The sequence below is a fragment of the Leptonychotes weddellii genome, chromosome 16, assembly GCF_054177405.1.
Source record: "Leptonychotes weddellii isolate Sample4059 chromosome 16, ASM5417740v2, whole genome shotgun sequence".
Taxonomy (NCBI): domain Eukaryota; kingdom Metazoa; phylum Chordata; class Mammalia; order Carnivora; family Phocidae; genus Leptonychotes; species Leptonychotes weddellii.
The window spans coordinates 217,875-241,527 of record NC_138384.1 but is presented as its reverse complement, the minus strand read 5'-3'; the positions used below and the strand labels follow the sequence as shown (position 1 = coordinate 241,527).

Sequence of the window (23,653 nt, the reverse complement as noted above, 5' to 3'; positions counted from 1 at the left end):
GAAGTGGGAGCTGCAGGAAGAAGCCACACGGGAAAGGAGACCTGCATGAAACAAGCTACTGATATCATCTGGGCCTGGGGTTTGCTTCCAAACAACCCAGAGTGGTGGGGGGGCAGGGGCATGTGAGTGCCACATAAATACTATTCTATTTTCTGTCTTAAATTTTTCATTAACAAAAGATTTTAAAATATCTGAGAAAATTTTAGTACTGAAGGACATGAATCTCCAGATTAAAAGGCCCACCTTCTGCCTAGCCAAGAAATGAAATTAGACGCACACCAAAATACACAGCTGTAAAATTTCAGAACACAGGGAACAACATCAAAGATACTGCAAGTCTCCAGAGAGTAAAACACAGGTCACATGCAAAGAATCAGAAACATAATATCTCAACATCAACCCTAGAAGCTAGACATCAATGGAGCAATACTTTAAAAAATTCGAGGAAAAGTATTTCCAACCCAGATTTCTATACCCCACAAAACTACCTACCAAATGTGAGTGCTGAATAAGCTGTCCAAAAAAAAAAAAAAAAGAAAGAAAAGAAGAAATATAGAGATAAATATAAAAAATCAGTTAAGAGTTGAAAATGTGGGGCGCCTGGGTGGCTCAGTTGGTTAAGCAGCTGCCTTCGGCTCAGATCATGATCCTGGGGTCCTGGGATCGAGCCCCACATCCGGCTCCCTGCTCAGTGGAAAGACTGCTTCTCCCTCTAACTCTGCCTGCCACTCTGCCTACTTGTGTTATCTCTCTGTCAAATAAATAAATAAAATCCTAAAAAAAAGAGTTGAAAATGCTTGCCTCTGGAGAAAAAGAAGTGGCAGGGAGGGGCAGGGGAATGGCTGTTTCTCCTAATAAACTTTATAGAGCTGACACTTTAATCTACATCCTTATTTGACTATGACAAAAACAATTTTTTAAAAGATTTTATTTATTTATTTGAGAAAGAGAGCATGCGAGAGAGAGCATGAGTAGGGGGAGGAGAGAGAACAAGCAGGGGTGGGGAGGTGGGGTGTGGGATGGGTGGGAAGACAGACTCCCCACTGAGCAGGGATCCTGACATGGGACTCAATCCCAGGACCCTGAGATCATGAACTGAGCTGAAGGCAGACTCTTCACTAACTGAGCCACCCAGGCACCCCCAAAAACAATTTTTTAAAGCCTAGAAATAAATGTCAACGAATGAGGAAGCCATACCATGCAAATACCAAAAAGAAAAAAAGGAAAAAAGCTGGCATTAACAGCCTGATAAATAAATAAAGCCTAATAAAGACATTACATAATAATGAATGAAAAAATATCCAAAAAGAAGGCTATATTTTGAAGGCTTTAACAATCATAAACTTCTATACAACTGATAAAATAGGCTTCAAAATACATAAACACAAATCTGACAGAATTACAAGGAGAAAATGACAAAACCACAACAACATCCATAATAAACTGATAAACCAAAGTGACAGAAAACTGGTCAGGATACAGGAAACTCAAGAACAAGTACAATGTAACAGACAGACCCTACACCTCCAAATTAAAGAATATTCAGGGAATGTTTACAAATGCTGAACATGTATATAGTCTATGACAAAGTCTCAATTTAATAAAAATTCATAAAAAGCTAATCATATTCTTTGAAAATAATATAACTAGAAATCAACAATAAAAGCTCAGGGACAAACACCTATATGTTTGGAAAATTTTTCAGTTCATTTACAACTAAAAATTATACGAAAATCATAACACAAGTAATAAAATTTTATAACTAAATGACAAAATAAGAACTATATACTGAAACTTTTGGAAGGCATTAAAGTAACAGAGGTAGAATTTATTAAGATATACCTGTATTAAAAGACAAGAAAGATTATAAAACACTGAGTTAAACAACCAGTTTAAGAACCTATAAAAAGGGGGCACCTGGGTGGCTCAGTCGTGAAGCGACTGCCTTTGGTTCAGGTCATGATCCCAGGGTCCTGGGATCAAGCCCCGCATCAGGCTCCCCGCTCCACGGGAAGCCTGCTTCTCCCTCTCCCACTCCCCCTGCTTGTGTTCCCTCTCTTCCTGTGTCTCTGTCAAATAAATAAGATCTTAAAAAAAATAAAATTAAAAAATAAAAAATAAATAAATAAAAGCAATGAAATAGAAGATAAAAAATAAATCAGCAGGTATGGTAATACCAAAGAGTAGTTATGTGATAAAATTAATACAACAGACAAATCTTTAACAAGAAAGAGTCACAAAGAAAGGGCAAAATTAACACTAGCAGGAATTACAAAAAAAAAAAAAAAAGAAAAGAGGGGCGCCGGGTTGCCCAGTCAGTTAAACATCCGACTCTTGATCTCAGCTCAGGTCTTAATCTCAGGGTTGTGAATTCAAGCCCCAAATCGGGCATGGAGCCTACTTAAAATATATATATAGGATTTACTGACAATGCTATGTCAGTAAATTGAAAATTTAGATGAAACACATGGTTTTCTAGACACATACAACTAACTCAAGGAGAAATAAAAAACCTGATTAAACCAATAAACATTCAAGAAACTGAATCAGTTGTCAAGAGCCTGCCTCCAAAATAGATACCAGGAACAGATGATTTTATAGCCAAGTTTTTTTTGTTTTTGTTTTTTAAGATTTTATTTATTTATTTGACAGAGAGAGAGATAGCGAGAGCAGGAATACAAGCAGGGGGAGTGGGAGAGGGAGAAGCAGGCTTCCCGCTGAGCAGGGAGCCCGATGCGGGGCTCGATCCCAGGACCCCGGGATCATGACCTGAGCTGAAGGCAGACACCCAACCGACTGAGCCACCCAGGTGCCCCGATTTTATAGCCAAGTTTTACCAAACTTAAAGGAACACAGAATCCCTATGTTATACGGACTGTTTTAGGAGACAGGAAAGAGGGAAGGCCATCCAATTCATTTCATGAGGTACTACAACCTTGATGTCAAAGCAGCCAAGATGAGTGAAAAAGTATGAGATATAGATACAAAAATCCTAAATAAAGTATCACTAATTCAAATACAACAGCCTCTGTAATAAAAAAATCATTACCAAGTAGGAAATGATCCAGAATGCAAGGACAGTGAAAAAAATCAATGTAATCTATCCTATAACAGATTACAGAACAGCAAAAAAACATTTTAAGAGATGCAACAAAAGCATTAATTCATGCTAAAAGTCCTTAGCAAATTCACACAGAGGGAACTTTCTTAATATCGTAAAAAGCATATGAAAATATATGGAGACTACAGCAAATAAAAGTATTGGTAAAATTTTAGAAGCATTCCTATTTGAGTCAGGAACAAGACAGCTTCTTATTCCTACAATTTCATATTATACTAAAAAGCCTACCCAATACGTAAGACAAAAATGAAGAGGTATAAAGATGAAAAAGGAAAAGACAAACTGTTATTCTTATAGATATGTGATTATCTACAAAAAAAAACACTACTAACCAGCTACTAGAAGTAAGTTCAGCAGGGTTGAACCAAAAAAAGTAATATGCTTTTCACAGCAACAAAATCCAAGTACCTAGTAGTATATTGAACAAAAAATTTACAAGACTGAAAAATCTACTACTGAAAGACTTAAATAGATATACTGTGTTCATGGGAGGAAAAAGTTATAACAAAGTCAACTATCCACAAATTAATCTATCAAATTAAGGAAATTCCACTAAAGATTCTGAGTTTTCATGGAGATTCATCCAAGGATGCTCACCGAAGCACTACTAAAACATTATATCAGAGTTCACATAACAGGTCTGTTACAGGGTGGATAAATCAATCAAGGCAGTCATTCTGCAGGCCACGGGGCCCTGGGGCCGTGCAGTCCAGCAGCGTAGCTGCAGAACAGAATTCAATGCTGTGGTTAAGTAAGTGACCCAGAGCACACGGGCATCAGGATGAGTGAAAATCCAGCTGCAGAATGACACAGTGTGGTGCGCGCATATACATACATCCTTTGTAGCTGTAAACACGTGTAATAGAAAAACTAAACATAGAAAAAAGAGGGGCAGCCGGGTGGCTCAGTCAGTTAAGCATCCGACTCTTGATTTCGGCTCTGGTCATGATCTCAGGGTCATGAGATCGAGCCCTGCGTCCTTCTCCCTCTGCCCCTCCCCCCACTAAAAAAATAATAAAACAAAATAAAATAAAAATAGAAAAAAGATTATACATTAACTTCGGGATAATGGTTTTCTTAGAAAGGGAAAAAGGAAAGCGGGTCAGGGAGCTGGACTGAGAAGGGTTTTTTGTTTTGTTTTTTTTTGAGGGAAATAGCGAGAGCACGAAAGAGAGCACAAGCAGGGGGTGGGGAGAGGGAGAAGCAGACTCCCCAGCAAGCAGGGAGCCCAATGCAGGGCTGGATCCCAAGACCCTGAGATCATAACCTGAGCCAAAGGCAGATGCTTAACCAACTGAGCCACCCAGGCGCCCCGAGAAGGGTTTCAACAATACTCGTACTGTTTTATTTTAAGCAAAAAAAAAAAAAAAAAAAAAAGGGGGAAGGCAGTAAAGCATTAATGTGAGTGGGGCATATGGGTTCTTTTAACATCGGTCTCTGTACTTTTGGAATATTTTATATAAAAAATGAATAAAGGGGCACCTGGGTGGCTCAGTTGGTTAAGCGGCTGCTTTCTGCTCAGGTCATGATCCTGGAGTCCTAGGATTGAGCCCCACATCAGGCTCACTGCTCAGCGGGAAGCCTGTTTCTCCCTCTCCCTCTGCCTGCCTCCCTGCCTACTTATGCTCTCTCTCTCTCTGTCAAATAAATAAATAAAATCTTTAAAAATAAATAAATAAATGAATAAATAAATAAAAATAAGGAGCCCAGAGAATGGTCTTATTTTAAGATGAAAAAGTGTACTTTTACTTTCTAGGCTCTTTCTCTTTTCGACCTTCTTATGGGTATCATGTTGTAAGAGCTTCACTAGGAAGCAGGATTTACAGAAAGGAGAAGCTTGGGAAGCCAGTCAAGTGTGAGCTGGGGGCCCGAGACTCCATATTCTATGCAAGTCCCGGGTCTACCCCAATCTGTTGTAGGGCGAGGCTTCCATGTCTCCCTATTCTTTTCCTTCTTTGCTTAAATTTTCCTTTCAAAATGATTATGGACCAATAACATGACTTTCTTAAATTCCCAGAATGATAGTCCTAAAAGTTCACCGAAAAATGATATTCAGATTTAATTTTCTTTTTAAAATCTTAACCAATTTTGAGGGGTGCCTGGATGGCTCAGACGGTTAAGCGTCTGCCTTCGGCTCAGGTCATGATCCAAGGGTCCTGGGATTGAGCCCCACTTTGGGCTCCTTGCTCAGTGAAGAGACTGCTTCTCCTTCTCCCTCTGTCGCTCCCCCTGCTTGTGCTCTACCTCAAATGAATACATAAAATCTTTAAAAATAATAATAAAATAAAATCTTTACCAATTTTGAGCCAAAATTTCATAAATAAAACACATTTCTCTACAAAAGCACCACAATTCTTTGCATTTGTCAAAAACCCTCCTGGAAACAGGTGTCCTTGCGTACCTCCTCAGGGACTCTATCAAGGCCACTCTGGAATCAGGGGTTCTCGGAAGCTGTGGGGCAAGACGGGATTCAAGTGAGACCTCTGCTCTCTGCCACCTGGGCCCCAAGTCCGTGACCACATGTACTGACCACTCGAGGTGTGAGCAGAGCAGGGAGAAAGTGAGACACGTAGTAAGGTCTCCTGAAGATGCTGCAACACAGAAGAGCAGGTTCAGAGGCGTCAAAGACGACAGGAGCGTTAGAACACCTTACTGACAACTATAAAAACATCCATTCCCACAGAAGCTCACTGCATTTCACAGGCTGGCACCGGCGGGTTGTCTCATTTCATGTCTCACGACTGTGATATTACACCAGTTTTTTTTTAAAGATTTATTTCAGAGAGAGAATGTGAATGCGCGTGCGAGTGTGCGAGTCGGGGGATGGGCAGAGGGAGGGCGAGAGTCTCAGTCAGACTCCCCGTTGAGCACAGAGCCGGACACGGGGCCCAATCCCAGGACCCCGAGATCATGACTTGAGCCAAAATCAACAGTTGGACACTCAACCGACTGAGCCACCCAGGTGCCCCCATACTACTTCTTTTAGTCTTCTTTTTCACTCTTTTGGGATATTTCATGCAAGGGGAAGCAACAACCCTCCATCCCAAGGATCTGGAAGACACTCTGCCAGAGGCACAGCCATGAGATCTGGGTTAGTCATTTCAGGTCAGCTGTGGGTATTCTCCTTGGGGCTGAGCTAGAAATCCGGGGACCTTGAGCCAGTTCACATTTCTGAGAAGCGATGCCTTCAAAAAGCTGCCCACGCTGATAATAACCAAAGTTCCAGATGTCTGGGGATCACCAAATTCACCAAAATTTTGCTATTCAATTCCGTCCTGGCCCCACACTGGTCACCCATGAAGCATTAATAAAAAATCGCTATTGGGGCGCCTGGGTGGCTCAGTCGTTAAGCGTCTGCCTTCGGCTCAGGTCATGATCCCAATGTCCTGGGATCGAGCCCCGCATCGGGCTCCCTGCTCCGCGGGAAGCCTGCTTCTCCCTCTCCCCTCCCCCTGCTTGTGTTCCCTCTCTCACTATGTCTCTCTCTGTCAAATAAATAAATAAAATCTTTTAAAAAAAATAAAAAAAAAAAATTAAAAATCGTTATTAAACCATGGGCTTGGGACACCTGGATGGCTCAGTCGGTCAAGCGTCTGCCTTTGGCTCAGGTCAATGAGCCCCACATCAGGCTCCCTGCTCCGCAGGGAGTCTGCTTCTCCCTCCCCCTCTGCTCCTCCTCCCTGCTCATTCTCTCTCGCTCTCAAATAAATAAAATCATTAAAACTAAAAATAAATCAACCAACCAACCAACCACAGGCTCATTCTCGTCCTTCTCTGTGGGCTCTACTCAACAATACCCCCTGGCTTTTCTCAAGAAACCGAGCTTCACAGCAAGAGCTCTGCACCACCTCACTCCAGGACTCGTGCTGGGACCTCCACCCTCAGTCACCCACACACACAACAGCCAGCCTGCTCCGCATGGGTCTGAGGACAGATGGGACAACTCCAAGAAGCATGACCCTACCTGGCCTCCATGACGGCGACAGGAACCTTCCCCGTGTGTTCGAACACTGCAATGGCCTTCTCCACATCCTGGTGCGCTTGGCCATGGGGCTGGCTCCATCCAGGGAGGATGGGGAAGGAACAGAAGATTTGAAGGAATAGACACTGAGCAGGGAAGGGTGCCATCAGCCTACCCTTCGGCACCACGACTCTGCCATTTCAAGGTGGACAGCCATGTGCTCGCTGCCGGCACAGCAAGGGGATGTTCGGGCAAACCAGTGCCAGCAAGACCACGGAAAGGGACCGACTGCTGGCAACGAGCCGCCCCGGGGACCCTTCAACACCTCTGGGAGCCTCTGCCACCCTCCTGGCTCCCCTCAAGGAGAAGGCAGCGTTCTGAGGAAAGACTCTGAAGTGGGAAGGAGGAGGGACTTAATTTTTCAGAGCTGAAAAAACTATGAAATGACAACATATCAACAGCAATGAATCTTAAGTAGATACCTACATCACTTAAAAATATGGGGTGCCCTGGGGGGCTCAGTTGGTCAAGCGTCTGCCTTCGGCTCAGGTCATGATCCTGAAGTCCCGGGATCGAGTCCCGCATCGGGCTCCCTGCTCTGTGGGGAGTCTGCTTCTCCCTCTCTCACCCCATTAATGCTCTCTCAAATAAATGAATAAAATCTTTAAAAAACAAATACTTAAAAATATTCACCTAACACTTTCATGGCAGCTGTAAGGGCTCTCAGGCCATTTACATCTTTTAAGTAAGAGTCTTTTTTTTTTTTTTTAAAGATTTTATTCATTTATTTATGAAAGAGAGAGAGAGAGAGCACGAGCAGGGAGAGTGGCAGGCAGAGAGAAGTCACGCTTAACTGACTGAGCCACGCAGGCGCCCCTAAGTAAGAGAATCTTAAAATAACATATACACACACCATACAGCCATCTGACATCTGGTTTACATAAATACAGTTAACACTTCTTCCTGCATTTCTTAGAAACCCAGGATCTTCCTCCAACCCCATTTTGAAGACCTCCTCTTCAATGCAAACCCACATGAATGAAGATCTAAAAGACCGTCCTGCACACGGTAACTTGCTTTAACTCCCATCCTCCAGAGACACCAGACAGAACAGGCTCAAATGCTCAGCTCAGAGTCCCAGGAAATCAGACTGTGCTGGTGAGCACAGGCCAGAGGCCACAGGGGGCAGCAGAACCGAGGTGACGTTACCTCCGTGGTGTCCCTGGCTGAAGACAGATCCTCGTAGAGGCCCATGTTTTCCATAGAAACCTGCAGAGGGGACATGGTGGGGACCGTGAGGCACTGGCCTCTGCGGGGAGAGGCTGAGGAGCTGCTGCTGCAGGGGAAGGGAGGCCACGACTCGCCTTCAGGTCAGCCAGGCGCGTCTTGGCCAGCGTGACATAGTCCGTGAGGAGGGAACGGTACTTGCTTGGCACCAGCGGCGGATGGAGAATGTGCACCTGCGGGCAGATGGCAGAGCAGGGCCCCATCAGTCCTCGAACTGGGGGTGGCTTTCTGGGGCCGCAACAGCTCGCTGTGGACACCTGAGCTTACACCAAAGGCGGGAAACTCCAGGGATGAGCCGAAGACTCCGGGGGCTCAAGCCGGAGTGGAAGAGACAGAATCCCGGCCCAGGGAGAGCGTGTGGCCGGGTCCTCGCACAGAGCCGGCCCCTCACCCAGCGCAGCCGGGCACTGCCCCCATCTCTCCCCTGCTGCACAAACACAGGGGTGCCCCAGCCCCAGGGAGACAAGGGGTCAAGCCCTCAGGGCAGGGGGTACATCCTGAGCCTCACTCGGTGATGGTACATTCTCTATGCTTCTTTGTCACTTAGGTCACATGTATTCTTTGGAACGTAATGCAAATATCCAAATTACAAAAAGAAGTAAGAATCAGTTTCCACTGCCCTACCCCTCAAAGAATGCTGGGCAGGGTTACCTGATTAAAAAAGAAAGCTTGCAGTAAGGCATTTTTAACCATGAGATTCATACAGATTTGTTATTAAAAATGCAAACTCTATAGAGGGTGTAATGTCTTCCACGTCTGGAAGTAATGGCCACGGGCACTTTGGAATATATCCTTCTGGTTCTTCTTCAATACAAACTGTATCATTGTATACGTTTACTAACTGGAATTTAAATAAAAACCTGAAACTACCAACAAAACAAAATAAAGATGGATCCTTTAAACCCCAACGCGGGGCTGTAGCGTACATGACAATGCCGTCCCGCTGAGCTGGCACAGACCGGCCAGCCTCGCAAGGGGCCGCGTGCTGTCGCCAACCACCCCCCGGGGACGGACGAGGGGCCGGCTCCTGGGCATTTTACCAGCACACACGCGAGCACAGTGACATCCCTAGCTGGAAGGCGTGCAGGGGCAAGGCCGGCGGGATGCCCGGGTGCGTGGGCCGCCGCTCACCTGCATGTACCGGGGAGCCTCAAAGGGCACGAGGTCTGACAGGAACTTGAAGAGAAAGACCAGTGTCTTCTTGCTGCCACTGTGGAAGCCCCTCGCGCTCCCAAAGGAGGCCTGGGGGGAGAGGCGGGCGTGAGGGCCAGCGGCCGGCTCCAGGAGGGGCGGCGCCCCCCACGCGGGGATACGTCGCGCCGCGGCTGAAGCCGAAGGGAGACACAGCCGCCCGGGCTCCTGTAATCCCACGGCGCCCGGCTCTGCCTGCCCGAGAAGACGGGCTGAAAATTTACTGAGAACAAAAGTTAAAAATACATTCCTCTAGAAAACGGTAACTGTGCTATCTTTTTGTGACCCTGAGGAGCACAGTGTATTAGCTGCCCTCACAAGGGCTCTTTCCTCAACAAATGAACACATTCTACACAATGAAGCCACTTCTGAACCACGGTAACTCCCAGACTCTTCTGTGAGGAGACAAGGTCACCGCAGGGGAGGGGGCCGAGAGGGCACCCCTCGGGACGCCGAAAGTGGCCAGCCCACAAGAGAAAAGCCGGCCCTTCCAGGAACCGAGGGCGCCTGGGGATCCCACAACGGGCACCGGCCCTGAAGGGCGGCAAGGAGTCTCTGCCCAGAGAACTCTGAAGAGGACGGTGGTGCAGGCACAAGAAGCCACTGGGTGAGAGCGAGATGGCAGCAGAGCAGGAGGACCCGAGGCTTGCCTCGTCCCACAAACACAAGTAGGTAACAATCAAATCATCCCAAATGCCCCAGAACTCGACCTGAAGACGGACAGAACACACTCCACAATGCTATAAAACTAGAAGTCAACCACCAGAAAAAATCTGGGAAGACCACAAATAAATGGAGGTTAAACACGCTACGAAAAATGAATGGGTGGGTCAAGCAAGAAGTCAAAGAAGAAGAAGAAAAAAAAGTACATGCAACCAAATGAAGATGAACACACAAGAGTCCAAAACCTTTGGGATGCAGAAAAGCAGTTCTAAGAGGGAAGTTTATAGCAATACAGGCCTTCAAGAAGCAAGGAAAATCTCAAATACACAACCTAACCCTACACCTAAAGGAGCTACAAAAGGAACAACAAACAAAACCTAAAACCAACAGAACGAAGGAAGTAATAAAGATGAGAGCAGAAATAAACAATAAACAAACAAACAAAAAAGAAGAGAGCAATGAAATCAGGAGCTGGTTCTTAGGGAAAAAAAAAAAAGGCAATAAAAATGAAAAATCTCTAGCCAGACTTATCAAGAAAAAAAGAGAAAGGACCCCAATAAACAAAATCACAAATTAGAGAGGAGAAATAACAACCAATACCACAGAAATAGAAACAATTATAAGACATTATTATGAAAAACTATATGCCAACAAATTGGACAACCTGGAAGAAATGGATAAATTCCTAGAAACATATAACCTCCAAAAACTGAAACAGGAAAAAATAGAAAACTTGAACAGATCAATTCCCAGCAAAGAAATTCAGTCATCAAAAAACTCCCAACCAGGTGCCTGGGTGGCTCAGATGGTTAAGCATCTGCCTTCAGCTCAGGTCATGATCCCAGGGTCCTGGGATCAAGTCCCGCATCAGGCTCTCTGATCGGAAGGGGGCCTGCTTCTCCCTCTCCCTCTGCTGCTCCCCCGGCTTGTGCTCCTTCGCTCTATCAAATAAATAAATAAAATCTTTAAAAAAAAGGGGCGCCTGGGTGGCTCAGTCGGTTAAGCGACTGCCTTCGGCTCAGGTCATGATCTCAGCGTCCTGGGATCGAGCCCCGCATCAGGCTCCCTGCTCCGTGGGAAGCCTGCTTCTCCCTCTCCCACTCCCCCTGCTTCTGTTCCCTCTCTCACTGTCTCTGTCAAATAAATAAAATCTCTAAAAAAAATTAAAAAATAAAGATTAAAAAATAAATAAATAAAATCTTTAAAACAAAACTCCCCACCAACACAAGTCCAGGCCAGACAGCTTCACAGGTGAATTCTAACAAACATTTCTAGTTAATACCTATTCTTTTCAAACTATTCCAAAAACCTGAGGGAAGAAAACTTCCAAATTCGTTCTATGAGGCCAGGATTACCCTGACACCAAAACTAGATGAAAAACTCCACTAAGGAAGAACTACAGGCCAATAGCCCTGATGAACAAGGATGCAAAAATCCTCAGCAAAATACTAGCAAACCGAATCCAACAATACATTAAAAAAAATCATTCACCGCAGCCAAGTGGGACTTATTCTGGGGCTACAAGGGTGGTTCACTATTCGCAAATCAATGTGACACATCACATCAATGAAAGGTTAAGAATCACATGATCATTTCAATATAAGCAGAAAAAACATTTTACAAAGTACAGCATCCATTCATGATAAAAACCCTCAACAAAGTAGGTTTAGAGGGAACATTCCTCAACATACAAAGGCTGTGTGTAAGAAACCCATAGCTGACATCATCCTAAAAGGGAGAAACTGAGCGTCTCTTCTCCTAAGGTCAGGAACAAGACAAGGATGTCCACCCTCACCACTTTTATTCAACACAGGACTGAAGTCCCAGCATAGAAATCAGACCACAAACAGAAACCAATGGTATTCAAATCAGCAAGGAAGAAATCAAACTTTCGTTATCTGCAGATGATGCAATACTATATATAGAAAACCCAAAAGACCACCAAAAAACTACTACACCTGATAAACGAATTCAGTAAAGTCACAGGATACAAAATCAATGTCCAGAAATATGTTACATTTCTATACATTAATAATGATGCAGCAGAGAGAGAAATTAAGAAAACAACCACATTTACAACTGCACCAAAAACACTACGATACCTAGGAATAAACCTAACCAAAGAGGTGAAAGACCTGTACTCTGAAAACTATAAACACTGATGACAGAAATCAAAGAGGACACAAAGAAATGGAAAGACATACCATGGTCATGGAGTGGAAGAACACACTGTTAAAATGTCTATATTAAAGCAATCTATACATTTATTTTTCATTTTTTTAAAAGATTTTATTTATTTATCTGTGAGAGAGAAAGAGAGAACACAAGCAGGGTGAACAGCAGAGGGGGAGGGAGAAGCAGGCTCCCCACTGAGCAGGGAGCCGGACGTGGGGCTCGATCCCAGGACCCCAGGATCATGACCTGAGCTGAAGTCAGACACTTAACTGACTGAGCCACCCAAGCGCCCCAGCAATCTATACATTTAACACAAACCTCACCAAGAAGTCCCAAGAGTTTATTTTTGCTTTTGTTTCCCTTGTCTCTGGTGTCCAGTAAGAAGGGGGATGAAGGAGAACACTTGTCATGAGCACTGGGTGATTACAACAAAAACTAAAAAAAAAAGCCAGCAGATGGAAAGAAGACCGCCCCCCATCACCATTCAGCTCCCACCGAAGAACAAGGGGCACCATTTCCCTCCCTCTAATCTGTCTACATGGAAGGGTTAGTGACTCTTGGCAACATCCACTGAGTCAAGAGTGAGGCTCAGTGACACCCTGGAAACAGGACTAGAAACGAGCCACCAGGGGAGACCGTTTATGGGAAGTGTTTATGTCCAGTGTCTAGAGTAACAGACACGTCCCCAGATCTGGGGCTGCAACAGCATTTAATGTCACTCCAGGAAAAAGACAGTTATTCTTATTAGAAAAATTACAAGTACACTGTGATGAGCTACGAACCATAAATCATGACCCCAAAGGGCTCAAATGTAAAATCATTACATTGGCCTATTTACATTAACATTCTTGAAAATAAAGATTAAAAGAGATCTTCAAACACTGAACATACACAGAAATATCTGTCAAACTCACCAAATCATTCACTTAAATTGGGTGCATTTTATATAAATTCTATCTCAACAAAGTTGATTTAAAAGGTAAAAGGAAAAACAAAACCAAAACACCCCGCCATCAACCTAGCACCTGAGGAGCATTCCTGTCCTTCTGTCGCCCTGGGAACTCAGCAAATCCCAGGCCCGGGGGACACCTGGTTGGCCCCAATCACTTGGACGCAGCTCCTGGCAGACAGAGACCACATGCTGACACAGGACACAGGGCAGCTCTGATGACCACCCAGGGTACCCCGGCTGTGGACACTGCCAGAGCCCTGTGCACATCCAGCGGGTGCCCCTGGGCCGACAGCCCATTGCTGCGAACACAGGGCTGACGGGAAAAGTAAAGAAAACACCACGACCACCCGTCCTCTACCAACAGCCCAGGCCGGCAGAGGCTGGGCCAAGGCAGGCTTCCGCCGGTGCAGCCGCCCTCCAAACTGGAGGAAGGTGGGCTCCCCACAAGGAAGCAACAATTACAGCACCCACAGAGTGCCAGGAAAACCCAAAAGCTCCACAAAGAGTTAGACGACTTTTTACACGACAGCTTTCCACACCCAAGCTTCAGAGAGGACGTCTGGAAGATGCCTCCTCAGAAGCGGGACCCTGCAGGTCTGTGAACAGCAGCACAGACGGGGCAAGAACACGGACGTGGCGCCAACAGAGAGGCAGCCCCGGGCAGCTGAGAAGCGCTCCTCTGGGCGCACCACATCGTGCAGGAGCAACAGCCTGACGGCACGCCCTGACCAGAGACCCCATCGGGCAGGCGCGGGGCAACGACGGGAGGGCCAAACCCTGGACAGGGCAGCACGGAGCTCCGCGTGGAGGCCGAGAGGGAAAGAGCTGACCACGGAAGGCGTTTGTTCCTAGGATGGAGGGGAGGGGGGGAGGGGGGGAGGAGCTCACCTGGAACCAGTCTGAGTAGGACGGGAACACAGAGGGGCCCTCCAGCGCAGCCTGACGCACCACCAGGAACGCGGTGACCATGCTGTCCAGGTTGCAGCTCTCGAACGCACGGGCCAGCAATCGGGCCACCCAGTCTAGGAGGGAACAACCCATCAGAGCTGGCAGACGAGGACCTGCGTGCACGCTGCTGGGGGTAGGGCACGCCAGTTAGGAGGCTAGGTCACGAACGCCCAGAGCAGCCCCACGCCGACGACGGGAGGCGGACGAAGGCACAGACGAGAAGACACAGGGCACCATCTGGGCGCTGAGAGGAGCAGCGAGCCCCACCTGCGAGCTCACCCACAAACAACAGGACACGCACGCACGCGCCACGGGGTGCCCACCCAAGTGCACCTGTAACCAGCTGCTGCGCCTCAGGTAAGCAGATCACCAGTGTAGACACACAGGAGAGCACATGCTGCCAGTTCACCTCGCGTGTCTCCAGAACTTCTTGTAAGTGGCCAACCAACTCCTCTGGACGCAGTACCGCGAAGAGCTGAAACAAGTCCCCCAACTTGGCTGTCGAAAACAAGCCGCTCATTGGGCAGCTGGATCCTCACCCCCAACCCACTTCAGGGACGCTTCTGCCTCTGTCCTCAGGGTCAGTGTGGGCAGGAGGGTTCTCGTTTCAAGGAGAAGCTGTTCTGCCCAAGTGGTAAGTTCCTTCTCTGGGCCCCCCATGGTCTAGGCGGGAGCGGCTGTGTCTGCGGAGCCCGCCGGCCTTACTCTCCGTGGACGGGGGGCCACAGAGCCCCGTGGCAAGTGCCACCCAGCGCAGGAGCACAGGGCAGAATGCCGCACGACACCCACCCTGCGGTACAGACTGGTTAGCAAAGGGTGGGTCTTCGCGAAGCTCCAATCTCTCTGCATTTGAACAGCATCAGAAACTTCATTCAGGAATAAAAACAGACAAAAACGTCAAGTCAGTCATAATTAAAAGCCGTCTTTTGTTTCGGTGTCAAAAAAACTACCTTGTTTCAATTTGCATTTTCTCGATTATTAGCAAACATTTCTGTTTGTGAACCGTTTTCTGCTATCAAGTGTGTCTTTGGCCCAGTTCCCTGCTGCTAACCCTTTACCATATTTGCTGTATTTTCTTACCCATCAATTCTATTTTAATTTTGCTGCTTTTCAACTTTAACGGTGGGTAAGCAATCAGCGAGGATGCTGCTGGAAGGGTGTCTGGCTGGAGGGGGCGCCAGCTCCTGCCCAAGCCCCTCACAGAGTGCGACACAGCACGTGCCCGAAGCTTCCCTCGTGCTGCGTGAGGACCCTGCCCAGGGACACAACGCTGCACACAGAGAAGGCTCGGTGGGCATGGTGTTCATTTCAGTCCCCAAGGAACAGTGAAGTCTTGCAAACACCCTCACTGAATGGATGGTGACATCAACCCAAGGACACTCGTGGGTACGTGACATGGCAACGAGCAGTTCTGAGAAGAACCTGTAACTACAGCTGACCCTTGAACAACACAGATTTGAAATGTGTGGGTCCACTTACATGCGGTTTTTGCCTAATAAATACAGTACAGTTCTGTCAATGTATTCTCTTCCTTATGGTGTCTGAATGTCATTTTCTTTTCTCCAGCTTACTTTAATGGAAGTACACAGTACATGTCGCATACAAAATACGTGTTAATCAAGTGTTTCTTACCAGAAGGCTGTTAGTAGTTACATTTGGGAAAGTCGAAAAGCTACATGCAGATTTTCACCTGCACAGGGGGTCAGGGTCCCTAACCTCCACATCATTCAAGGGTCAACTGTGCGTAAGAAAATACTTATGATAGATGATTTACTATAACAGAATCTAGGAATACAGTCTGATAACTAGATTTTCAAAATCTATTGAGAAAACACCACAAGAAAAGTTTCACATATTTCTATTCTGATGATGCTATGGGTGACGGTTCTTCCCATATTTCGTTAATTCTGAATTTTCTTTATGAGAATGTGTAACTTTCGAATGAAAGGATATTTGACGATAACGTGTCCTCGAGTCTCGAGCTGTCTCAGAGCACTAACATTTGGGGCCCACGCTCCTGTGAGGGAGGCAAACAAGCCGGATCCTGGAACCCACCTCTCAGCACAGGCTTGTGAGTTAGCACCTGAGTCAGAGTATGACTGAAAAACCTCTTTGGCACATCTGTTGAAACCGCTGCGCCATACGTGTGTCCACAGAACACGCCAAACCTGCAAAACACAGCATCAAGAGGTCCAGCAGCGCCGAGAGCATCGCATGCACATCCCCAACAGTTCATCAAAGGCTACTGTCCAGCAAGGTTGCGTGGCCCCAAGGCCCCCAACTCGCAGTTCATGGGGGCGCACTGGCTGGCCATTCCCATAACGCTAAAGCCCCCGCTCAGCCAGGCCACTGTGCCACAGACTTGAAAAGTCCAGGGGCGCTGGGTGGCCCCGGCAGTGAAGCATCTGCCTTTGGCTCGGGTCCTGATCTCAGGATCCTGGGATCGAGTACCACATCGGGCTCCCTGCTCAGCAGGGAGCCTGCTTCTCCCTCTCCTCCCAGCTTGAGCTCTCTCTGGAAGGAAGGACGGAAGGAAAGAAGGAAGGAAGGAAGGAAGGGAGGAAGGGAGGAAGGAAGGGAGGAAGGGAGGAAGGGAGGGAGGAAGGGAGGAAGGAAGGAAGGGAGGAAGGAAGGAAGGAGGGAGTGAAGGAGGGAGTGAAGGAGGGAGGGAGGGAGGAAGTTCAAAGAAGGGCAAGTCGCATAAGAAAGGAGCTGCCCTGGGGCGCCTGGGTGGCTCAGTCCTTAAGCATCTGCCTTCAGCTCAGGTCATGATCTCAGGGTCCTGGGATCGAGCCCCGCATCGGGCTCCCTGCTTGGCGGGAAGCCTGCTTCTCCCTCTCCCACTCCCCCTGCTTGTGTTCCCTCTCTCGCTGTGTCTCTCTCTGTCAAATAAATAAAAATCTTAAAGAAAAAAAAAAAAAGAAAGGAGCTGCCCATGGAGTAGGGAAGCGGAAAGAGAAGGCTGGGTCAGTCCACAGCAACGTGCAAACCTCACAAAGCCTCAGTCTGTCCATCTGTGAAATGGGGATCAGGAGCAGCAGGGCAACAGCCAGGCTGGCCCAAAGCACCTGGCATGCACAGGCACTGAGATGCAGCAATGGTTCCTGAAGCCAAGGACATCCCGTGCCAGGGCAGGGACTAAGGACAGTGGGCAGGACATCACTGATGGGGCAGGAGGGATGAAGGGTGTCGGGGCTGCCTGACAGCGGGGCCCTGGGGGCACTTCAGTGCACCAGGGTCAGTCACTGAAGCTCTACCCAATTCCTCAGGGAGAAGAGCCCCCATCACACGTGCCATGAGGAGACACCGGGCAGGAAGGGCGGCCGTGGGCGCTGCTAGCCTTCCTGGGGGACAGACCCGGGATGCAAACCCCATGTGCCAGGAAGGCTGGCCATCCAGACCAGGGTGGGGTGGGGGCAGTGCCTGGTTTTATTGGAAATACTGGCAACTAATTAAGAAACTTAGGGCACCTGGGTGGCTCAGTCGTTAAGCGTCTGCCTTCGGCTCAGGTCATGATCCCAGGGTCCTGGGATCGAGCCCCGCACTGGGCTCCCTGCTCGGCGGGAAGCCTGCTTCTCCCTCTCCCGCTCCCCCTGCTTGTGTTCCCTCTCTCGCTGTGTCTCTCTCTGTCAAATAAATAAAATCTTTAAAAATTAAAAAAAAAAGAAACTTAAAAAGGGGCACCTGGGTGGCTTAGTCAGTTAGGCGTCCGACTCTTGGTTTCAGCTCAGGTCATGATCTCAGGGTCATGAGAATGAGCCCCGAGTCGGGCTCTGCGCTCAGTGGGGAGTCTGCTTGGGACTCTCTCTCCCTCTCCCTCTGCCCCTCCCCCCCCCCGCTCCCTCTCTCTAGTAGATCAATCTTAAAAAAAAAAAAAAGGAAACTTAAAAAGAAACAAATACATCTATAGTCATTCTCTGACTCTCAGACATCAGTTCAAGTAATCCAATCAGGCATGTTATAAAAATGCATAAAATTTAGAAAACAGAGCAATGTTGTATACAGTTTAAGTGAAGTACTGAATTATACAGCACGTGTGAAGATCACTAAAGCAACTGGAATACAGGCAATCGGGGGCAAAACAATGAGAGATCGGAGGGATGTGCAAGGCCTGGGAATGCTGGAAAACTCTCCTGGATTTCCAGGAAAGAACTAGCTTCCAGGTCAGCCTCACACACATTACTCTGAAGCAAACCCGACACCCCAACAGCCAGTCCTAACGTGTACCTCCACAGAGCCATGCAGAGAGAAAGCTGATGTGGCAAAATCGTGAGCACGGGTGAGTGTGAGAGCCAGCCTTGGCGAGCAGAGAGAAGGCTCAGGGGGAAGAGAGGGCATGCGGTGCAGGCAGGGGGACAGACCAGACCGTGAGAAGGTCATTCCAGGGGTGCCCTGGGTGGGAATCTGGGCTCACACGAGTGCAGACCCCCAGGCGACAGAGGATTCATGCAGAAGAGGGCCAGTCGGCCTCCTGCATCATCTTCAGAAGGAGAAGCGGACCAGAGGACTCCTAGGGCTCTCCAGCAGGTGTCCTCAAAGGATACTGTCCCAGTGGCAGAGAGCATCTGCAGGACGCAGCTGCTGATACTTCACCTAGGACCTTCAAGATAGTAGGCACCACCCCCTAAGCATGCCCAGCAGGCCTGCCCCCAGGACGTACCAGCTCTTCACTGCCCTGTACGCTGGGGATTCATCCTGCAGTCCGGTGGCCAAAGCCTCGAGAGCGACTGACAACAGATAGTGGGAACAGAAAACACATCAGCGCAGCCTCACAATCCATCAAAAATGGTCCCCAGGGGCGCCTGGGTGGCTCAGTCGTTGAGCATCTGCCTTCAGCTCAGGTCATGATCCCAGGGTCCTGGGATCGAGCCCCGCGTTGGGCTCCCTGCTCAGCGGGGAGTCTGCTTCTCCCTCTCCCACTCCCCCTGCTTGTGTTCCCTCTCTCTGTGTGTCAAATAAATAGTAAAATCTTTAAAAAGAAGACCCCTGACCAGCTATCACTGGACAAACCAGGTAATGAGTCTTTGGGAAAGGAAAGCTCCCCAATTTCCAAGTCACAGACCTCATCAGCCTCCCATGCCCCCCAAGGGTACAAGTCCTCCAAGCATCCCAACGGTACCAAAGACCTAAGCCTTTTAAATCAATCAAAACTCGGAGACAGTAAAATGCTTCCCTAATTACAGCTCTGGACAGTAAACGCAAAGCCACCAAGAACTGAAAGCCAGGAGAAACGGCAGAGGGTAAGTTCCGGCGAATACTTGAAGATGAAAGGCAGGAAACCTTGAGAATCCCTGATAAGCAAACTAGCTGTTGCAGTCTGGGGTTTGGAGCAGACGACTCACACATCAGCATCCTCTGAAGCACGGCCATGGCGAGCTGTCAAAGCAGAACACAGGGCACGGTTACTCACTTCTGTGCGCCGCCCAACAACGCTAGCAGTCACCCTACAGGAAAATGAGACAGTGTCTCCACACAACACCCCGACACCGGGGAGACCCGAGAGAGTGGAAAGGCAGACTTTCTGCCAGGATCCGCCGTGATCCCCAGGACCTCTCTCAGCGTGGCCCAGGGTCCCGGCCACCTCCTGCTGGCCTCCCACGGCCCCACCGTCCCACGGCTCACGGGGTCAGCACAGAGGAGTTCTACAGGTAAAAAGCTCTCCGATTCTGGGCCATGGTGAAGGCTTTCACCCTCAAGAACTCTGGAAACCAGAATATGGCAGGAGATATTCCTGCTTGGTTCCATTCCCTCACGTCTGCTGGGCACAGGGAATAATAGTACTCAGGGAGCACCTCAGGAAAATGACAGGTGTCCCATCAAAGCTTATAGACGAATGTGGGGTCACTGGTCCAAGAGCTTCCAATTTCGTCACGGGCCAATTCCAGACCCTCCATTTGACGTTTCTTCTTACCTGGGCCATCTGTGCAGGCTCCACACTTCTCAGATCCGAGTTTTTCTGAAATCCTCTCAAAACAAACAACTGCACAAAATCTGAAAACCACAAAACCCAAGTATTTACATGCACTGTGGTCTCCAAACAGCTGTGGATCACGCAGGGGCCCTGCTTCCCAGCAACACGTCAGTTCATCCTGCTCTGCACCCCACACATGAGCCTTCACTGGCCCAACCAACCAAAACCCCTCCTGAACCGGACTTTGCTTCTTGTCACTGTATTTGAAGGGAAATACTCATAATCAATCGAGTTTATGGGAAGGATGTTTTCTTAAAACAAAGTAGCAACTGAGGCGCCTGCTGCCTCAGTCGGTTAAGCGTGTGACTCTTGATCGCAGGGTTGTTACGTCTGAGCCCCACGCTGGGTGTAAAGATCACTTAAAAAAAAAAACAAAAAACTATTATCTAAGGTTTTCACGTGGATTGTCTATCCAGCCAATCTCCTAAACAAATAATGTAAGGACTGTTCTAAAAGGACCCAGAAGCATTACATTCTGGGGAACAAGTCAGGAAATAGACTCCTACACCTCCTGAAAAGATAAGATTTTCTGTCTCATCTTCAATTTAAACTTAAACTCTCTTGAGTCTAGACTTAGGAACTCATAAGGAGCTCACATCCATCACCAAGAAAGTTTTAGGAAAAAGGAACACATCTTTTGCAATGTAAAAAATCTCATATGCTACCTGTATGGAACAGTCCACTTCTCGTCTAATTTTTTATTTGTAAATTTCATTCTTCAGACATGACTGGCAACGGCCAGGATCTGCTGCCTCAGAGACGAGCCAGGGACAGGGCCCACTCTAAGGGAAAGGCGCCCAGAGAAACAAGTGTGATAAGAGGACAGCCACGCTGAGCTGCTGCCCAGGACAGCACAGCAACCCTGCGCTCACCCCGAGTCTGACGTTTACATCAGGCCGGGAGCTCAGCATACTTGCCAGAGTTCCTACTTCGCTTTTCCTGGGTACCTTTTAAAATAACCACTTAGAACTGAACCCACAAAAAGTTAGTGACCTCAGGCCCACCCACCTTACAAGTAACAGGTGCCTGCTGTCTCCCCCTCGCTTGTGAGCTTCCCCGGCTCACTGCACCCCTCCTTTTCTGGGATCTGAAAGTAACACATTCCTGTGACTTGACTTCTTCCTGTGAATGCCCTGAATCTGCACCTCCAATCAACATGGCTTTGGAGGTTTTCACTTCCACAAAGTGGGAGCTCGGATGCTGAGGAAGCTACCCGCCAACCCCATGTGGGTGGCATGTGCCTCCTAATTCAGCAGGTCATAACCGGCGTATTTTAAACACTCCAGCTGTAGGGCCCCAAACACAATGGGTCAACAGACTGACTTTATCAAAGCCTGCACACCATTCAAGGGTAAGCAGGCCCACACAGCAGGTCCAGGTAGAGATGGTTCCATTCCAAATCCCCATGCTAGGGGTGTGGGGCTGTCCTGTTCCCACAGACTCTCGCAGCAGAAAGCATTCCCACGGACCTAAACGTTGCCTGTGAACCTGCCCCTGTTGTGAACTTACCAGAAAGCACAGCCCTGGCGATGTCAGTGTGCTGAGTGGACGCTTCCATCTGCTCACACAGAACGCACAGGTCCCTGAAGAGCCACGCAACCGTGGCCTGCGTGTCAGCATGACTAGGGACAAAGCACACAGCTCACCCTGGGCTCACCATCGTCCCGTATGTATCAGGCCCTTTTCTTCCACACGCACTTCACTAGGAAGCTTGGGCACTGAGAACCAGCTGGGAGCCACCTGAGCCGTCCCCAGAAGTCACGACAGGGCCCGCTGACCCAGAAGACCTGGCTGCTACTGACATTAAAAATAATCATTTTCATGGGACACCTGCGTGGCTCAGTCGTTGAGTGTCTGCTTTCGGCTCAGGTCATGGTCCCAGGGTCCTGGGATCGAGCCCTGCATCAGGCTCCCTGCTCTGCGGGAAGCCTGCTTCTCTCTCTCCCACTCCCCCTGCTTGTGTTCCCTCTCTCGCTGTGTCTCTCTCTGTCAAATAAATAAACAAAATCTTAAAAAAAAAAAAAGCAATCATTTTCAAAAAGCGTATTTGGAATAGCTTACTACTACTCGGGGAAAAAAGAAAGTTCAGTAAGAGTAAAATAATCAGGGCCACCTGGGTGGCTCAGTCAGCTGAGCGATGGACTTCGGCTCAGGTCATGATCCTAGAGTCCTGGGATCAAGTCCCACATCGGGCTCCGTGCTCAGTGGGGAGCCTGCTTCTCCCTCTGACCCTCCCCCCTCTCATGTGCTCTCTCTCTCTCTCAAATAAATAAAATCTTTTAAAAAAAAGGTAAAATATTCAGAAACAAATAAAACAGTAGCAGCCTGAGGCGACAGACTGTCATCAAGGGCATCAGCCATGCAGAACAACCTGGGGAGCCTGGATCTGGAAGGAGAAGCAGGGGACCTCACCTGGCGACTTGCGCTGTTCTGGGGACTAACGACATCTGGGACCTTTTCCTGTGCTTGGCCTCATGTGTATCCTCTTTGGACAAATGTCTGTTGAAATCCTTGGTCCATTTTTAATTGAATTATTTGCTTTTATTGTTGAGCTACAAGAGTTCTTTACTCTAGATACTAGATTATCAGATATGTGATTTGCAATTAATGTCTCCCATTCTGTGCATGGTCATTTCATGGTCTTAACAGTGTTGACACACACACAAGTTTTAAAACTTGATGAAGCATAATTTTCCTTCTACATTTTCTTCTGTTGCATGAGTTTTAGGCATCTTGTCCAGGAAACAATTGCCTAATCCAAGCTCATGCAGACGTAACCCTACGTTTTCTTCTAGAGGTTTTATGGCTTTAGCTCTTACACTGAGATCTTAGACGCACTGTGACTTAGTTGCTATGTGTGGTGTGAAGCAGGGGTCCGACCTCATTCTTTGCATGTACATGTCCAGTTGTCCCAATACCATTTGTTGAATGGACCATTTTCCCCTCCATTCAATGGTCTTGGCACCCTTGTCAAAAATCAATTGACAGGGGCGCCTGGGTAGCTCAGTGGGTTGAGCATCTGACTCTTGGTTTTGGCTCAGGTCATGATCTCAGGGTCTTGAGATCGAGCCCCACATCGGGCTCTGCGCTCAGCATGGAGTCTGCTTGGGACTCTCTATCTCCCTCTGCCCCTTCTGCTCATGCTCTCGCTCTCTAAAATAAATAAATAAATCTTAAAAAAAAATATTCAGGGTTTACATCTGTACTAGAAATGCTATTCCAGGGCGCCTGGGTGGCTCAGTCGTTAAGCGTCTGCCTTCGGCTCAGGTCATGGTCCCAGGGTCCTGGGATCGAGCCCCACGTCGGGCTCCCTGCTTGGAGGGAAGCCTGCTTCTCCCTCTCCCACTCCCCCTGCTGTGTTCCCTCTCACTGTGTCTCTCTCTG

General features: G+C 47.9%; 1 protein-coding gene across 11 annotated transcripts in view; it reads right to left on the bottom strand.

Moving 5' to 3' along the window:
- The window catches only part of FANCA (FA complementation group A), a 57,766-nt gene that overhangs the window by 26,383 nt on the left and 7,730 nt on the right, over positions 1–23,653 (bottom strand). For 10 of the 11 annotated variants that reach the window (XR_014140724.1, XR_014140726.1, XR_014140725.1 and 7 more), the window contains 14 exons: positions 21,779–21,891; positions 20,210–20,289; positions 19,641–19,674; positions 18,959–19,025; positions 16,354–16,466; positions 15,088–15,164; positions 14,632–14,773; positions 14,239–14,372; positions 9,501–9,611; positions 8,447–8,542; positions 8,292–8,351; positions 7,086–7,174; positions 5,652–5,712; positions 5,523–5,572 (listed from right to left, as the gene is read on the bottom strand). Coding sequence is in view for 8 of the 11 variants with exons in the window: in XM_006746160.3 (XP_006746223.2) it covers positions 5,523–5,572; positions 5,652–5,712; positions 7,086–7,174; positions 8,292–8,351; positions 8,447–8,542; positions 9,501–9,611; positions 14,239–14,372; positions 14,632–14,773; positions 15,088–15,164; positions 16,354–16,466; positions 18,959–19,025; positions 19,641–19,674; positions 20,210–20,289; positions 21,779–21,891 (1,227 nt within the window). In the remaining 3 variants the exon portion in view is untranslated. Of the gene's footprint in view, positions 1–5,522; positions 5,573–5,651; positions 5,713–7,085; positions 7,175–8,291; positions 8,352–8,446; positions 8,543–9,500; positions 9,612–14,238; positions 14,423–14,631; positions 14,774–15,087; positions 15,165–16,353; positions 16,467–18,958; positions 19,026–19,640; positions 19,675–20,209; positions 20,290–21,778; positions 21,892–23,653 lie in introns of those variants that run through there. The other variant, XM_081806182.1, reaches the window with a different exon arrangement.